Genomic DNA, 14,196 nt, shown 5'->3' with positions numbered 1-14,196 from the left:
AAGGCAGTAACCATTTTTATCCTGAACTAAACAGGCTTTCATTTGATCTGTAACCCAGTTGTAGTTGTTTAGATATCGATCATTATAAAATTAACTGATTGTAAAATTGTTTTGTATGCGTTTCTTCAGGAGTTGGGCATCTACAGGCCTCCAGGACTGCTACCTCAGCACCAGCAGAGCCACAATCAGGTCGTGGATAGTCTGGTTCCTTCCCAGCATCACCGTCACGTCAGCCCCCCTCTACCCCTCACCAACTCCACCCGAACACCTGTCATCACCCCCAATATTCCCATATCCCAGGCCTCCAGCTCTGTCAGCAGCTATAGCGACAGCAGCAGCTCCAGTGGTGTATCTATGGCTAGTGTCTCCACTGTCACCACATCACCCCCTGCTGGCTGCTCTGTGAACAATGGCAGCAGTCACAACAGGTGGCAAAGAGGACGAGAGCCAGTTCCCCAGACCCCCACCAGTGCCGTCATTAGCCCCACCTCTGCTCTGCTGCAACCAGGTTGTCAAAGAGGCCAAGCTCCCACTGCCAGCCAGTCTCACCAACAGGGGCTCTCCAGACCACAACAACAGGGAGCTGCCAAGTCCCAGCCCATGAAGGGGAAGACGTCATATTATCCTCAGGCTAAACTGGAGCAACATCCTGAATTTTCCTCGTCATCTTCTTTGTTCTCCTCAGCGCACCAGAGAGCAGGGGACAGTGTAATAACAAGCAGGGTTTCAAATCCACTTCCTCGCTCTCCTACTGCATACTGCCCAGCTCCTTCCTCCACTGTTAAGTCAGCCCCTCATCCATCCAATCCACCTGTCGGTCATCAGCCAGACTCTGCCTCAACACAGGCGTACTCTCAGTCCCAGATCCATCCTCCAGCTCCAACCTCTGTCCCCCAGTCCATCGAGGAGGCTCTAGACAAGCTTGATGCTGAGTTAGAGGGACACATGCAAGCTGAGGAAAGAAGGAAGAGGGACAGAGAGGAGCAAGAGAGAAAACTAAGAGAGGAGGAGAGGCGGAAGAAAGAATGGGAGATGAGACAAAAGCAGGAGGAGGAGAGGAGGAGGAAAGAGCTGGAAAAGAAGGAGGAGGAGAGGAAAAAGAGAGAACTGGAGAGACAGGAAGAGGAGAGGAGAAGGAGGGAATGGGAGAGGCAGGAGCAAGAGAGAAAGAGGAGGCAAGAGGAGGAGAGGAAGAGAAGAGAAGCGGAGAGGGTGGAGGAAGAGAGGAAGAAGAGAGAATGGGAGAGACAGGAAGAGGAGAGGAAAAAGCGAGAACTGGAGAAGAAGGACCGGGAAAGGAAGAGGAGAGAGCGGGAGAGGCAAGAGGAGGAGAGGAAGAGGAGAGAAGCAGAGAGGCAGGAGGAGGAGAGAAAGAAGAGAGAACTGGAGAGGCAGGAGGAAGAAAAGAGAAAACAGAGAGAGATGGAGAGAAAAGAGGAGGAGAAAAAGAGGATGGAGCGGAAGAGGGAGGAGGAAGCATGCAGTGCAAAAGGCAAAGAGCAGACTGCTTTTGAAAATCTGGAGAAACTGTTCTCCAGTAACTCTTCTCCTGCACCCCCACCTCCTCGCCTTTCTTCCGTTACTGCACCTCCTTCAGGTCCTCCACCCCCAAGTTCCCAGGCTTCTCCCCCCTACCCCTGGCTAAGCCGTGGTGGCATACACCCTTGTCCACCAGGCCAGACACCCACCACCACTACTCCTGTAGAAAGGCTGCGGCCGCCTCCTCTTACACCTCAGACTGAGTATGCCAGAGAAAAGCAGAGGCAGAGGGAGATGTGGAGCAACAATGGCGGAATGACATTCAGTCCCTCATCAACACACAATACCTCAGGGATGAACCAGCCGGTATACCCCAACAAGCCCCCGGCAATGCAAGCCGCACCCAACCAATCCAAAGACTCAACCAGGGAGAGAGACAGCAGCCAACCCTCTCTCCCCTCCTTGGCACTTAGAGAGCCCCCCAAACTGTATCAGGCTTTTCCCAGAGAAAACCCTCCACCACCACCTTTATCCTCCACCTCCAGCTCCACAGGGGGAATTCTCAACAAGAGGGCGACAGGAAGTGGTTTGGAAAATGTCAGCAGCAGTGGCAACGACTCAGACAGCGCTCAGTTTGAGGAGGAGCCCTCCGAGTTGTCCACACTGCTTCCAGACGGTCTGGCCAACATTATGGCCATGCTGGACGAGTCTATCAAAAAGGAAGAGGAGATGTATAACAACGAGAAGACGGGGTCCACAGGTCTCCTTGACAGCTTTTCTCCCAGTGTTCAGCCTATCAAGAGTTACCTGTGTGCCCCAGACCTCATTCCAGCAACGAAACATCAGCCCAACCAGGAAGAGTTTGGATCCAATCCCCATGCTAGCCCTCCCGTGCTCAGTCGCCAAGGCTCTCTGGCATCCCCTTGCAGTCGGACGTCTTCTCTCAATGAGGAGGATGAGGACTATCTTAAACCTTCTCCAAATGTCTGTAAACAGTCAGTGGACATTGGAATGGGAGTAGGGAACACCAATTACCGCCACAGCGACCTGGCTAAACTTTATGGGCTCCCTGAGCAGACTAAGAGTGAGGCTGATGAGGACGAGGATGAAGAGGATTCCGAGACCCCATCTTGTTCTCCACCACCCCAAAGACCCCACCTCCACCAAACAGGTGTAAACAGTATGTTCAAGTCCTTAGCTACAGTCTTAGAGAGCCAGAAGTATGCGTACCGAGGTGGACCTTTTGGGAGACCCCCTCCATCAGCTCTGGTTGGGGTCAAATATTCCTCTTCATTGTCACTAGGCCCTGATATCTGCCGCCAGCAGCAAAGTGGCTCTCCCACATCAGATTCGACCAACCCACCATTCAGTCCAACTGTCCCACCTCAAAAGGCCTCTCCTCCTTCTCTGCTGGAAGACAAGAAACTGAAATTAGAGGATGCAGATGTCTGGAGAGATAACGGAGAAACAACAGACGAAATGATGAACTCTATTAAAAAGGAGAGTATTCATGGCATAAAACCTATTAAGGTGGTCAAGGAGGAAAAACAGTTAACAACCATCTCAGAGTCTTCTCTGGCAGAGCTGGGCAAGAGCTGCGAGATCATGCTTAGTCGACAGTCACTGCCTAACAAGAACTCTCTTGATAAATCGGACAGTCACAGCAGAGGGGAGCACAGCCACAAATATGAGAAAGTCAAGGAACAGAGAGATAAAAACAGAAACAGGGACAGAGACAGAGAGAAAGAGAAGAAGAGAAAGCATGGCCACAGTAACAGCAGGAAGCACGAAGACAGAAAAGAAAAGAAGAAGCATAGAGAAAAGAGAGAGGAGGTGGCCTTTTCCTCTTCATCATCCTCATCTTCCACCCATTCCAGCTCCAGCCACAAACGACACAAGGATGGCAAGAGCCATAAGGAGAAGAAGGACCGCAGAATTCTCTGTGACCTTAACCTCCAGAGCAAAGAGGGGTCAGAGAAGAATCGGAGTCACTACGACACAGACAAAAAGAAACACAAGGAAGCTTCAGGTGCCAGCTCAACCAGTGAAGGGGAGCATGCAGAATGGACCTCGAGTTCTGGAGAAAGATCCTCTGAGCACAAAAAAGGCTCTGAATCTGGTTCTTCGTTAGGTTCCGCAGACTTAATGAAACTGAAGGCACTGTCAGATGGGCCACCCAAGGAGCTGAAGATTCGCCTGATTAAAGTAGAGAGCGGGGACAGGGAAACATTCATTGCCTCTGAGGTGGAGGAAAAGAGAATTCCACTGGAAGAAATCAGCATCAAGAACACTGCAAGTGAAATCATCAGGTCCTGCAAGTAAGTGCACTGTGGAGGAAGAGATTTACTGTAAAAAGTTTTAAAAAGGCTTTTTACTGTTATTTTGGAGATCTTCAAAATGTATACATCTTTATGAGGTTAGAGTTGTATATTTGTGTTTAACAGAGCTAAATGACCCACCAGATAACTCACAGACACATATGTATTAATAGACACCTGTCTTTTACGCCTTTGTGTTTGCTACTGTCAACATGTTCTCTTTTTTCTCTTCTAGGGGGGCCAGAGTCAAAGGCAAGTTCAAAGAATCTTACTTGCTCCCAGCCTTCTCCGTAAAGCCCCTCATGACCACAGAGGAACCCATTCCCAGAGAGAAACTCAACCCTCCTACGCCCAGTATCTATGTATGTAACTATAGGCACTACATTTCATACATATTAGATTACTTTCAGTCTTTGGCCTTTAATGTGATTATATATGGGAAATGAACATTTTAACCGTAATTATACATGGCAATGAATAACAAAGTATGAAAGAATGATAATAAATCTACAAACAAAGGAAAAGTGAGGAGCCACTTTATTGTGTAACCAGAAAGTGTACAAATTATACATTCTTTAAGTGGGCTTAGTATTTAGAATACACTGTAGATTCATTGTGCTTGAAGACAAGTGAGTTAAAAGTTTGTGTTACTGTGCACTAAAATGATTTTTCTTCTCTGTAGTTGGAGAGTAAGCGGGATGCCTTCTCCCCTGTGCTGCTGCAGTTCTGTACAGACCCCAAGAATCCCGTTACTGTTATCAGAGGCCTGGCTGGATCTCTACGACTGAGTAAGTGTGCACTTACAGTGACTGGTTAGCACATTAAATTTATTTCTGAATTAAGGAAAGAGTGAATCTAGCTACATGTAAGGGTTTTAAAACCAGAGTTGCCCAACATTTTGGCTCATTAGTTACAGAAAGACATTTTGTATTTGCATCTTTGTTGTGAGTCTGTAATTCAAACACTTAGGTCATGCACAACTCCATCAAAAGCGTGTCCCTAATGTTCCCTTTCACTGTGTGTAGACCTGGGGCTGTTTTCTACTAAGTCACTGGTGGAAGCCAACGCAGAGCAGGCGGTGGAGGTGAGGACTCAGGTGCAGCAGCCTGCTGATGAGAACTGGGACCCCAGTGGGACGGGTCAGACGTGGCCCTGTGAGAGCAGCCGCTCCCACACCACCATTGCCAAGTATGCCCAGTACCAGGCCTCCAGCTTCCAAGAGAGTCTGCAGGTACATACTACTAATTGTGATTCTAACACTTTCGCCAGTCAGTTGATGTACACTGTATACTATTGTGTGACTGCATTCTGTGCTTCATTCCATGTGATTTGTGTCTTTAGGAAGAGAAAGGCAGTGATGAGGAGGATGACGATGAGGAGGATGAAAAGGAGAAGAAGCCACTCAACAGTTCTGATAATTCCAGCAAGGACAGCTTGAAAGAAACTAGCAGGTAAAGACCTTTTTTAAAAAGCTAGTTAAAGATTTACTAAAACCCTGAAGTGTTTTGTCATTTGTAGTAATGCTTTAATGTTTTCCTGTTCCACAGTGGTGAGCAGAAGCCAACTGGGAAGATCATTAAATTCGGCACAAACATCGACCTGTCAGATCCCAAGAGGTGAGCAGTTTCAACACATCACTCTGATAGTACAAGTGTGGTGGTCTCTTTACCTTAAAAGTATGAGACCCACTAAATGTATTTCTGTGTGCAGACATGGCCACAAGAGGGCACTGCGGCACACAGAAATACATTTAGTGGGTCTCTTTACCTTAAAAGTATGAGACCCACTAAATGTATTTCTGTGTGCAGAGATGGCCACAAGAGGGCACTGCGGCACACAGAAATACATTTAGTGGGTCTCTTTACCTTTAAAGTATGAGACCCACTAAATGTATTTCTGTGTGCAGACATGGCCACAAGAGGGCACTGCGGCACACAGAAATACATATAATGGGTCTCTTTACCTTACAAGTATGAGACCCACTAAATGCATTTCTGTGTGCTGCAGTGCCCTCTTGTGGCCATCTCTGCACACTTCAGCATGATCATAGAAAATCCTTATCACTAAAGAAAGTTGATAGAGCGCTTATGTGTTGTGTCTCTGTGCAGGTGGAAGCCCCAGCTTCAAGAGCTGCAGAAGCTGCCAGCTTTCATGCGTGTAGCATCCAGTGGAAACATGCTGAGCCACGTCGGACATACAATCCTTGGCATGAACACTGTCCAGCTCTACATGAAGGTTCCAGGGAGCCGGACACCAGGTAAAGAACACTCTTATGTCTTTAATGAGTTTGAATACAACTTTATTCAACAACAATATACAACAGAAGTTAATTAGCATCTATTAAGTTCTCAACAAAGCCCCATTACATAGGACTCAGTACATTCTGTCCATAATCAACAGGTCACCAGGAGAACAATAACTTTTGCTCTGTGAACATCAACATCGGTCCTGGAGACTGTGAATGGTTCTCTGTCCATGAGAACTACTGGCAGGCCATAAATGACTTCTGTGAAAAGTAAGCAGACATCATTCAATCAGTATCACATATTAAACCAATACTAAATACAAGCCCTAACAACTTATTCTTCTTATGTTCCCAGGCATGGAGTGGACTACCTGACAGGGTCCTGGTGGCCGGTGCTGGAGGACCTCTACAATGCCAACATCCCGGTGTACCGCTTCATCCAGCGGCCTGGAGACTTAGTATGGATCAATGCTGGAACTGTTCACTGGGTTCAGGCCGTGGGCTGGTGCAACAACATTGCCTGGAACGTTGGACCTCTTAATGGTAAGTACCAAAGAGTGCACCATCTAGTGACCAAATACAGAAAGAATATTTTTGAAGCCTGCTTGATCCTTCAACATTGTTTTATGTGTATCCGCAGCTTACCAGTACCAGCTGGCCCTGGAAAGATTCGAGTGGAACGAAGTGAAGAAGGTCAAGTCCATAGTCCCCATGATCCATGTGTCCTGGAACGTGGCCCGCACTGTCAAGATCACTGACCCAGACACATATAAGATGATAAAGTGAGTACACTCCAGCCAGTTTTATTAGTTACCTAGCTCAATTAAAACATTCCTGTTATTCTTCCTACTTTCATGAAGGTTATAATGTGCAGTCTCTGTTAAAACTGCTAGAATTGGCCTTTAGTTTGTTCAACAGTGAAACAAACTAGTCTTCAAAATGAAATGCATTTTGAAGACTGTAGTTTGTTTCACTGTTTTACTGTTCAACAGTGAAACAGTGAAACTTTCATGAAGGTTATCTTTGTAAAATGCATTTCATTTTGAAGACTATAGTTTGTTTCACTGTTGAACAGTGAAACAAACTGTAGTCATGAAAGTAGGATAAATTGCAGGGATTGCAACTGGATAGTATTAGTCTTAGCTATGTGCAGTCTTTTGTCTAAGTTTTTAATAAAAATTTAGATGGTAATATAAATGTCTTTTTTACCTTCCTGCCAGACACTGCCTGCTGCAGTCCATGAAGCACATCCAGATCCTGCGAGACCAACTGGTGGCTGAAGGCAAGAAGATTTCTTATCAGAGTCGGGTCAAGGACGAGCCTGCCTACTACTGCAACGAATGTGATGTAAGTATCTGTCACTCTAACTCACAATCAATCTGTCTGTCAGATTGCAGTTTAACAGGTACACTTACCTAACACCCGGTTAGCTCAGTTGGTAGAGCACAAGGTTTAAGCTCTAAGGGGTTGTTTTTTGCACAAACAAATGAGTCACCACTTAATAGTAATTTAGATGTTAATAGGGCACTGAAGCCTACACTTAAAAATGTCTGTGCTTACAAATGTAATGCTTAATTTTCTCAAAAAAATTTGGAAGCTCAGATTTTTATTTTGCCTGCACACATGAATCAAAATGGCTTTATTAATAACCTGATCAAACAGGGTGCCAAATTTCAAGAGGTTAAAAAAAAAGCTGAACTGATGCAACATTATCCAATACACTTCTCTATTTAGTCAAATAGTAACGTAAATAATTTTATCTCTTTCTGTGTATATTCAATAAAAATTGTCTAAGTCAGAGGTGTCCAAACTGTTCCACAAAGGGCTGTATGGCAGCAGGTTTTTGTTCCAACCAATCAAGAGCACACACTTTGACTCAACTGTCTGAAGACTGAGATCAGTTGATTAAATTAGTCAAGTCTGGTTGGTGATTGGTTGGAACAAAAACCTGCAGCCACACAGCCCTTTGTGGAACAGTTTAGACACCTCTGGTCTAAGTTATTCTCCCTGTTGAGGCTTTTCTTTATTACTACAGTAAAGTCGTTTGACGCTATTTCTTTGGCTGCAATACATGCACAAAATCTAAGGGGAAACTGACATATGACTGTTAAAGTATTTAAAATAGCTCTATACAACACTACAATTCAACAGCACAACAAGCTACAGCCTCTAACATGACTACCAAAATAGGATTTACTGCAGAGTTGTTGTATTATTAGTATTAGCTAAGTGTACTTTTCTTACAGTAATCAACCTGTTTTCTCCTCTGTCACAGGTGGAGGTCTTCAACTTGTTGTTTGTAACAAGTGAGAACAACAGCAGGAAGACATACGTGGTTCACTGTGAGGACTGCGCACGTCAGCGCAGCCCAAACCTGACCAACGTAGTGGTGCTGGAGCAGTACCGCATAGAGGAGCTCATGAATGCATATGACTCCTTCAGTCTGGTAAGCAAACACTTACCTCTTTTCCTGCTTTGTATCCAATAGTTTCCCCTTGTGCCATCAGTCTCCAAGAAATTGGAAGTTCAGTTCCAACCTGAAACTAAAAGAATTATCAATAAAACTTTTTTTTTTTTAATGTCACACATACATTAATGTAATTATTGGCAAATTCTTCTCTTACCAGGTCTCCTCTTCCCGGTGATAGAGCTCCCCTCCTGCATCTCCTCAGCCATAACCAAAATTCCTGCAAGCCAGGACAAAAGACATAGTTTGACTTTGGTTTTCAACATACCCATTCATTATTTAAGATCGTTTTTGCTACTACTACTGCTAATACTTGCCGAACAGCCAGTTGAATACGTTTACTCATTATTACTGTTTACAAAAAGAAATACCAAGCCGCCAATAAAATACCAGTTTACTCTCAGATGGTGCTTTCAAACAGAAACCCTGGCAACAGTGAAGTTGAGAACCAGGGGGCAGTTGGTGCTACCATTGAACAGGGTAGTTAATGGTTTCAATGGCGTGTTCCTACCAGTACCAGAAAGAACTTTTTCTGTTGTTGTCTTGAATAATGAAATTTGTACAAGCTGTTTGCAATTTTTGTGGGGTGCTGTCTTTTTTAAAATAATTTATTATTTTGTTTTTTCTAAACTAGATCAGCCTAGATATATACCACATTGGCCTTGTATTTAGAAAAGAGAAAAAATGAAAAATACTAATAATAGAGATATGAACATTTTTCTAAAGCATTAAGAATTAAAAAAAAATAAACTTGTTTGGAATGCTTCAAAACATACGGGTTTTAATGACTTTGGTTGTTTTGGGGGGGATTTCATTTTTGATCTTCAGATTCTTGTATGTGTTGTAAATCTTTTTATCAATTATACTTTTATTTCCTCTGGAGATTAATATTCAGTTGTCACACATCATCAGGTCTTTTTGTTCATTTCTTCCACCTCTATATGAGCTGTCTTTTTAAAAAAGAAAGAAAAAAATCATTATCATCTGGTGTTTGTGTATCTCTGATTGTTTTGTTCCAATATGCAGACTTCCTGGATTTTTTTTTTTTTGGTATTGTACATTTAATTTAAAAAGTTTCCTCTATTTATTGGATATCAATGTTCTCTCTTTTTAATAGAGTTGTACAAGTTTGCAGTTTTTTTTCTTTATTTTTTATGGTGACCGATTGCTCTGTAAGAACTTAAATGTAGGGGTTGTGTGTCCACGGGAGTGGAAGCTGCCGTTTTTCTGGTGCTTCCTTCTCACGACTCCTGCCTTTTCTCCTGATATATATTAAATGATATCTTTATCTTGAATATAACGCCACCTTTCCTGTAGACAATAGGCACACTGCTCACGTAGAGAAGATGACTAATGGAATGCTGTGTTTGTATGCTCATTAAGGAAAAAAAACAAAACTACTTTTTCCAAAGTGTTTTGAGAAACGATAAGTTTTTTTTTATTATGTAGGGGACTTTTAGGCAAGATTTTAATGATTTTATGATATTATCTGTTGAATATGATAATGGGATAGATGGTGCTAAATGTTCTCTTTGAACAACCTTTTTTCTGTTTGTCTTCTTAAAATGAGAATTCTATTTTTCCTGTTGCAATATTACCTTAACCTTAACCTTCTCCTTCTCTTTGTGGTCATTTATTTATAACTGCACTGTTTAGAGAGTTCACACAGACATACTTGCAGACACACACACCAAACTGAGCCAGACATGTCTTAAACACTTGTGAATTTGTGTGACATTACTATGACTATTAATAAACGCTTTTTGATAAATCCAGAAACAAGTACAATTTGTCTAGATTTTTTCACCTGTCTTTCTATGTATATATTTTTTGTCACTGTGTGTGTGTGTGAAAAAAAACACACCTGTTAATAATGTTAATAGTTATACTGCATCCTACATTGTAAAAAAAAACATGTTATTTTTATTGGTAAAACAATGTGTTCTAAATGTTCAAACTGGTAAAATACTGAATCTAGCATAGAGTTTACAGTTTAAAAATGTGCTTATTTCAATATTTTTCTATAATTTTTTACTCCACACAGAAGGGTCCAGACCGGGGTTCGAACCTGGAACCCTCCTGCTGCGAGGCAACAGTGCTAACCACTGCACCACCGTGCTGCTCACAATAACGTGTTTCCATGTGAATTTTCAGGTAAAACTATGTTTTTTTTCCATCTAAGAACATTTTTTTTTACAATAAAATATTGAAATAACCACATGTATTAACTGTAAAATCATCAAACATACTCTCGAAAACATACTCTTGAAAATTCACATGGAAACATATTATTGTGAGCAGCACGGTGGTGCAGTGGTTAGCACTGTTGCTTCATAGCAGGAGGGTTCCAGGTTCGAACCCCGGTCTGGACCCTTCTGTGTGGAGTAAAAAATTATAGAAAAATATTGAAATAAGCACATTTTTAAACTGTAAACTCTATGCTAGATTCAGTATTTTACCAGTTTGAACATTTAGAACACATTGTTTTACCAATAAAAATAACATGTTTCCATGTAAATATTCAGGTAAAACTATGTTTTTTTTAATCTAAGAACATTTTTTTTACAATAAAATATTGAAATAACCACATGTATTAACTGTAAAATCAACAGTATCAATACAATTTATTACTGTAAATGGAGGAAATGTTTTACCATAATTTAACGGTGCTATTTCGGCAACCACAGCTGCCGGTACATTACTGTAAAAACTTTTTTTTTTACAATGTAGGATGCAGTGTAACTATTAACGTTATTAACAGGTCTGTTTTTTTTTATCACTTCTCCAACGACAAATCCTTGCTGAAATTCAAAGGATTTTCTGGGAGTGAGAGAGAGAGAGAGAGAGAGAGAGAGAGAGAGAGAGAGAGAGAGAGAGAGAGAAATGTGTGTGTGAGAGTGACAAGCTCTGTGTGTGTGAGCGAGTTGTGGTCTCTCTCTCTCTCTCTCTCGCTCTCTCTTTTTCACACACACTCTCTCTCCCAGAAAATCCTTTGAATTTCAGAAAGTTTTCTCTCTCTCTTACACACACTCTATGTCTCTCTACCATTCACAGAAACATACTCTCTACCACTCTCTCTCTCTTTCTCTCTCTCCCTACCTCAGTCTCTTTCTATGTCTCTCTACCCTTCTCTTGTCCAACCCACATTCACTGACATCACAGCTTAATGATCCAATCAGAGGCAGGCCATTTTGTCATGTGCTTATTTCAATATTTTTCTGTGATAATTTTTTCTTTTACATTTTATAAATGCATTGTTTTACCTGGAAAAAAACCCCGCCCAACAAAACAGCCACAAAAAAATCCACCTTAAAATTTTGAAACACAGAAACTCTTTATTTGATATTTATGAAGTTGTAAACATGAAAATATCAAAGTTGAACATATCACATAATATCTCTGAATGAGGAAAACATGTTAACAAGTTTACATTGAAAGTGTTTCAGTTTTAAAACCAGTGTACTAAGCTGAACACACTTTTTACTTCTAAACTGTTAAAGTGAATTATCATACAGGGGCTGATTGGCCAGGGCTTTGACAGTGACAAAATGGCCTGTCTCTGATTGGATCATTAAGCTGTGATGTCAGTGAATGTGGGTTGGACAAGAGAAGGGTAGAGAGACATAGAAAGAGACAGAGGTAGGGAGAGAGAGAAAGAGAGAGAGAGTGGTAGAGAGTATGTTTCTGTGAATGGTAGAGAGACATAGAGTGTGTGTAAGAGAGAGAGAAAACTTTCTGAAATTCAAAGGATTTTCTGGGAGAGAGAGTGTGTGTGAAAAAGAGAGAGCGAGAGAGAGAGACCACAACTCGCTCACACACACAGAGCTTGTCACTCTCACACACACATTTCTCTCTCTCTCTCTCTCTCTCTCTCTCTCTCTCTCTCTCTCTCTCTCACTCCCAGAAAATCCTTTGAATTTCAGCAAGGATTTGTCGTTGGAGAAGTGATAAAAAAACAGACCTGTTAATAACGTTAATAGTTACACTGCATCCTACATTGTAAAAAAAAAAATGTTGTTTTTACAGTAATGTACCGGCAGCTGTGGTTGCCGAAATAGCACCGTTAAATTATGGTAAAACATGTCCTCCATTTACAGTAATAAATTGTATTGATACTGTTGATTTTACAGTTAATACATGTGGTTATTTCAATATTTTATTTAAAAAAAAAATGTTCTTAGATGGAAAAAAAACATAGTTTTACCTGAAAATTCACATGGAAACATGTTATTGTGAGCAGCACGGTGGTGCAGTGGTTAGCACTGTTGCCTCACAGCAGGAGGGTTCCAGGTTCGAACCCCGGTCTGGACCCTTCTGTGTGGAGTAAAAAATTATAGAAAAATATTAAAATAAGCACATTTTTAAACTGTAAACTCTATGCTAGATTCAGTATTTTACCAGTTTGAACATTTAGAACACATTGTTTTACCAATAAAAATAACATGTTTCCATGTAAATTTTCAGGTAAAACTATGTTTTTTTTAATCTAAGAACATTTTTTTTACAATAAAATATTGAAATAACCACATGTATTAACTGTAAAATCAACAGTATCAATACAATTTATTACTGTAAATGGAGGAAATGTTTTACCATAATTTAACGGTGCTATTTCGGCAACCACAGCTGCCGGTACATTACTGTAAAAACTTTTTTTTTTACAATGTAGGATGCAGTGTAACTATTAACGTTATTAACAGGTCTGTTTTTTTTTTATCACTTCTCCAACGACAAATCCTTGCTGAAATTCAAAGGATTTTCTGGGAGTGAGAGAGAGAGAGAGAGAGAGAGAGAGAGAGAGAGAGAGAGAGAGAGAAATGTGTGTGTGAGAGTGACAAGCTCTGTGTGTGTGAGCGAGTTGTGGTCTCTCTCTCTCTCGCTCTCTCTTTTTCACACACACTCTCTCTCCCAGAAAATCCTTTGAATTTCAGAAAGTTTTCTCTCTCTCTTACACACACTCTATGTCTCTCTACCATTCACAGAAACATACTCTCTACCACTCTCTCTCTCTTTCTCTCTCTCCCTACCTCAGTCTCTTTCTATGTCTCTCTACCCTTCTCTTGTCCAACCCACATTCACTGACATCACAGCTTAATGATCCAATCAGAGGCAGGCCATTTTGTCATGTGCTTATTTCAATATTTTTCTGTGATAATTTTTTTTTTTACATTTTATAAATGCATTGTTTTACCTGGAAAAAAACCCCGCCCAACAAAACAGCCACAAAAAAATCCACCTTAAAATTTTGAAACACAGAAACTCTTTATTTGATATTTATGAAGTTGTAAACATGAAAATATCAAAGTTGAACATATCACATAATATCTCTGAATGAGGAAAACATGTTCACAAGTTTACATTGAAAGTGTTTCAGTTTTAAAACCAGTGTACTAAGCTGAACACACTTTTTACTTCTAAACTGTTAAAGTGAATTATCATACAGGGGCTGATTGGCCAGGGCTTTGACAGTGACAAAATGGCCTGTCTCTGATTGGATCATTAAGCTGTGATGTCAGTGAATGTGGGTTGGACAAGAGAAGGGTAGAGAGACATAGAAAGAGACAGAGGTAGGGAGAGAGAGAAAGAGAGAGAGAGTGGTAGAGAGTATGTTTCTGTGAATGGTAGAGAGACATAGAGTGTGTGTAAGAGAGAGAGTAAACTTTCTGAAATTCAAAGGATTTTCTGGG

General features: G+C 41.4%; 1 protein-coding gene across 3 annotated transcripts in view; it reads left to right on the top strand.

Moving 5' to 3' along the window:
• The window catches only part of kdm6ba (lysine (K)-specific demethylase 6B, a), a 49,343-nt gene extending 39,059 nt beyond the window's left edge, over positions 1-10,284 (top strand). For all 3 annotated transcript variants that reach the window (XM_041030701.1, XM_041030702.1, XM_041030700.1), the window contains 13 exons: positions 130-3,797; positions 4,033-4,159; positions 4,480-4,585; positions 4,823-5,028; positions 5,139-5,248; positions 5,345-5,413; positions 5,906-6,054; positions 6,198-6,312; positions 6,398-6,585; positions 6,683-6,824; positions 7,263-7,389; positions 8,318-8,488; positions 8,670-10,284. In XM_041030701.1, the coding sequence (XP_040886635.1) occupies positions 130-3,797; positions 4,033-4,159; positions 4,480-4,585; positions 4,823-5,028; positions 5,139-5,248; positions 5,345-5,413; positions 5,906-6,054; positions 6,198-6,312; positions 6,398-6,585; positions 6,683-6,824; positions 7,263-7,389; positions 8,318-8,488; positions 8,670-8,687 (5,196 nt within the window). In that variant the 3' untranslated portion in view covers positions 8,688-10,284. The remainder of the gene's footprint in view (positions 1-129; positions 3,798-4,032; positions 4,160-4,479; positions 4,586-4,822; positions 5,029-5,138; positions 5,249-5,344; positions 5,414-5,905; positions 6,055-6,197; positions 6,313-6,397; positions 6,586-6,682; positions 6,825-7,262; positions 7,390-8,317; positions 8,489-8,669) is intronic.
• Positions 10,285-14,196: the final 3,912 nt, after the last annotated feature.

This window comes from Toxotes jaculatrix, chromosome 23 (assembly GCF_017976425.1).
Source record: "Toxotes jaculatrix isolate fToxJac2 chromosome 23, fToxJac2.pri, whole genome shotgun sequence".
NCBI classification, from domain to species: Eukaryota; Metazoa; Chordata; class Actinopteri; family Toxotidae; genus Toxotes; species Toxotes jaculatrix.
This window is presented reverse-complemented; position numbering and strand designations above follow the sequence as displayed.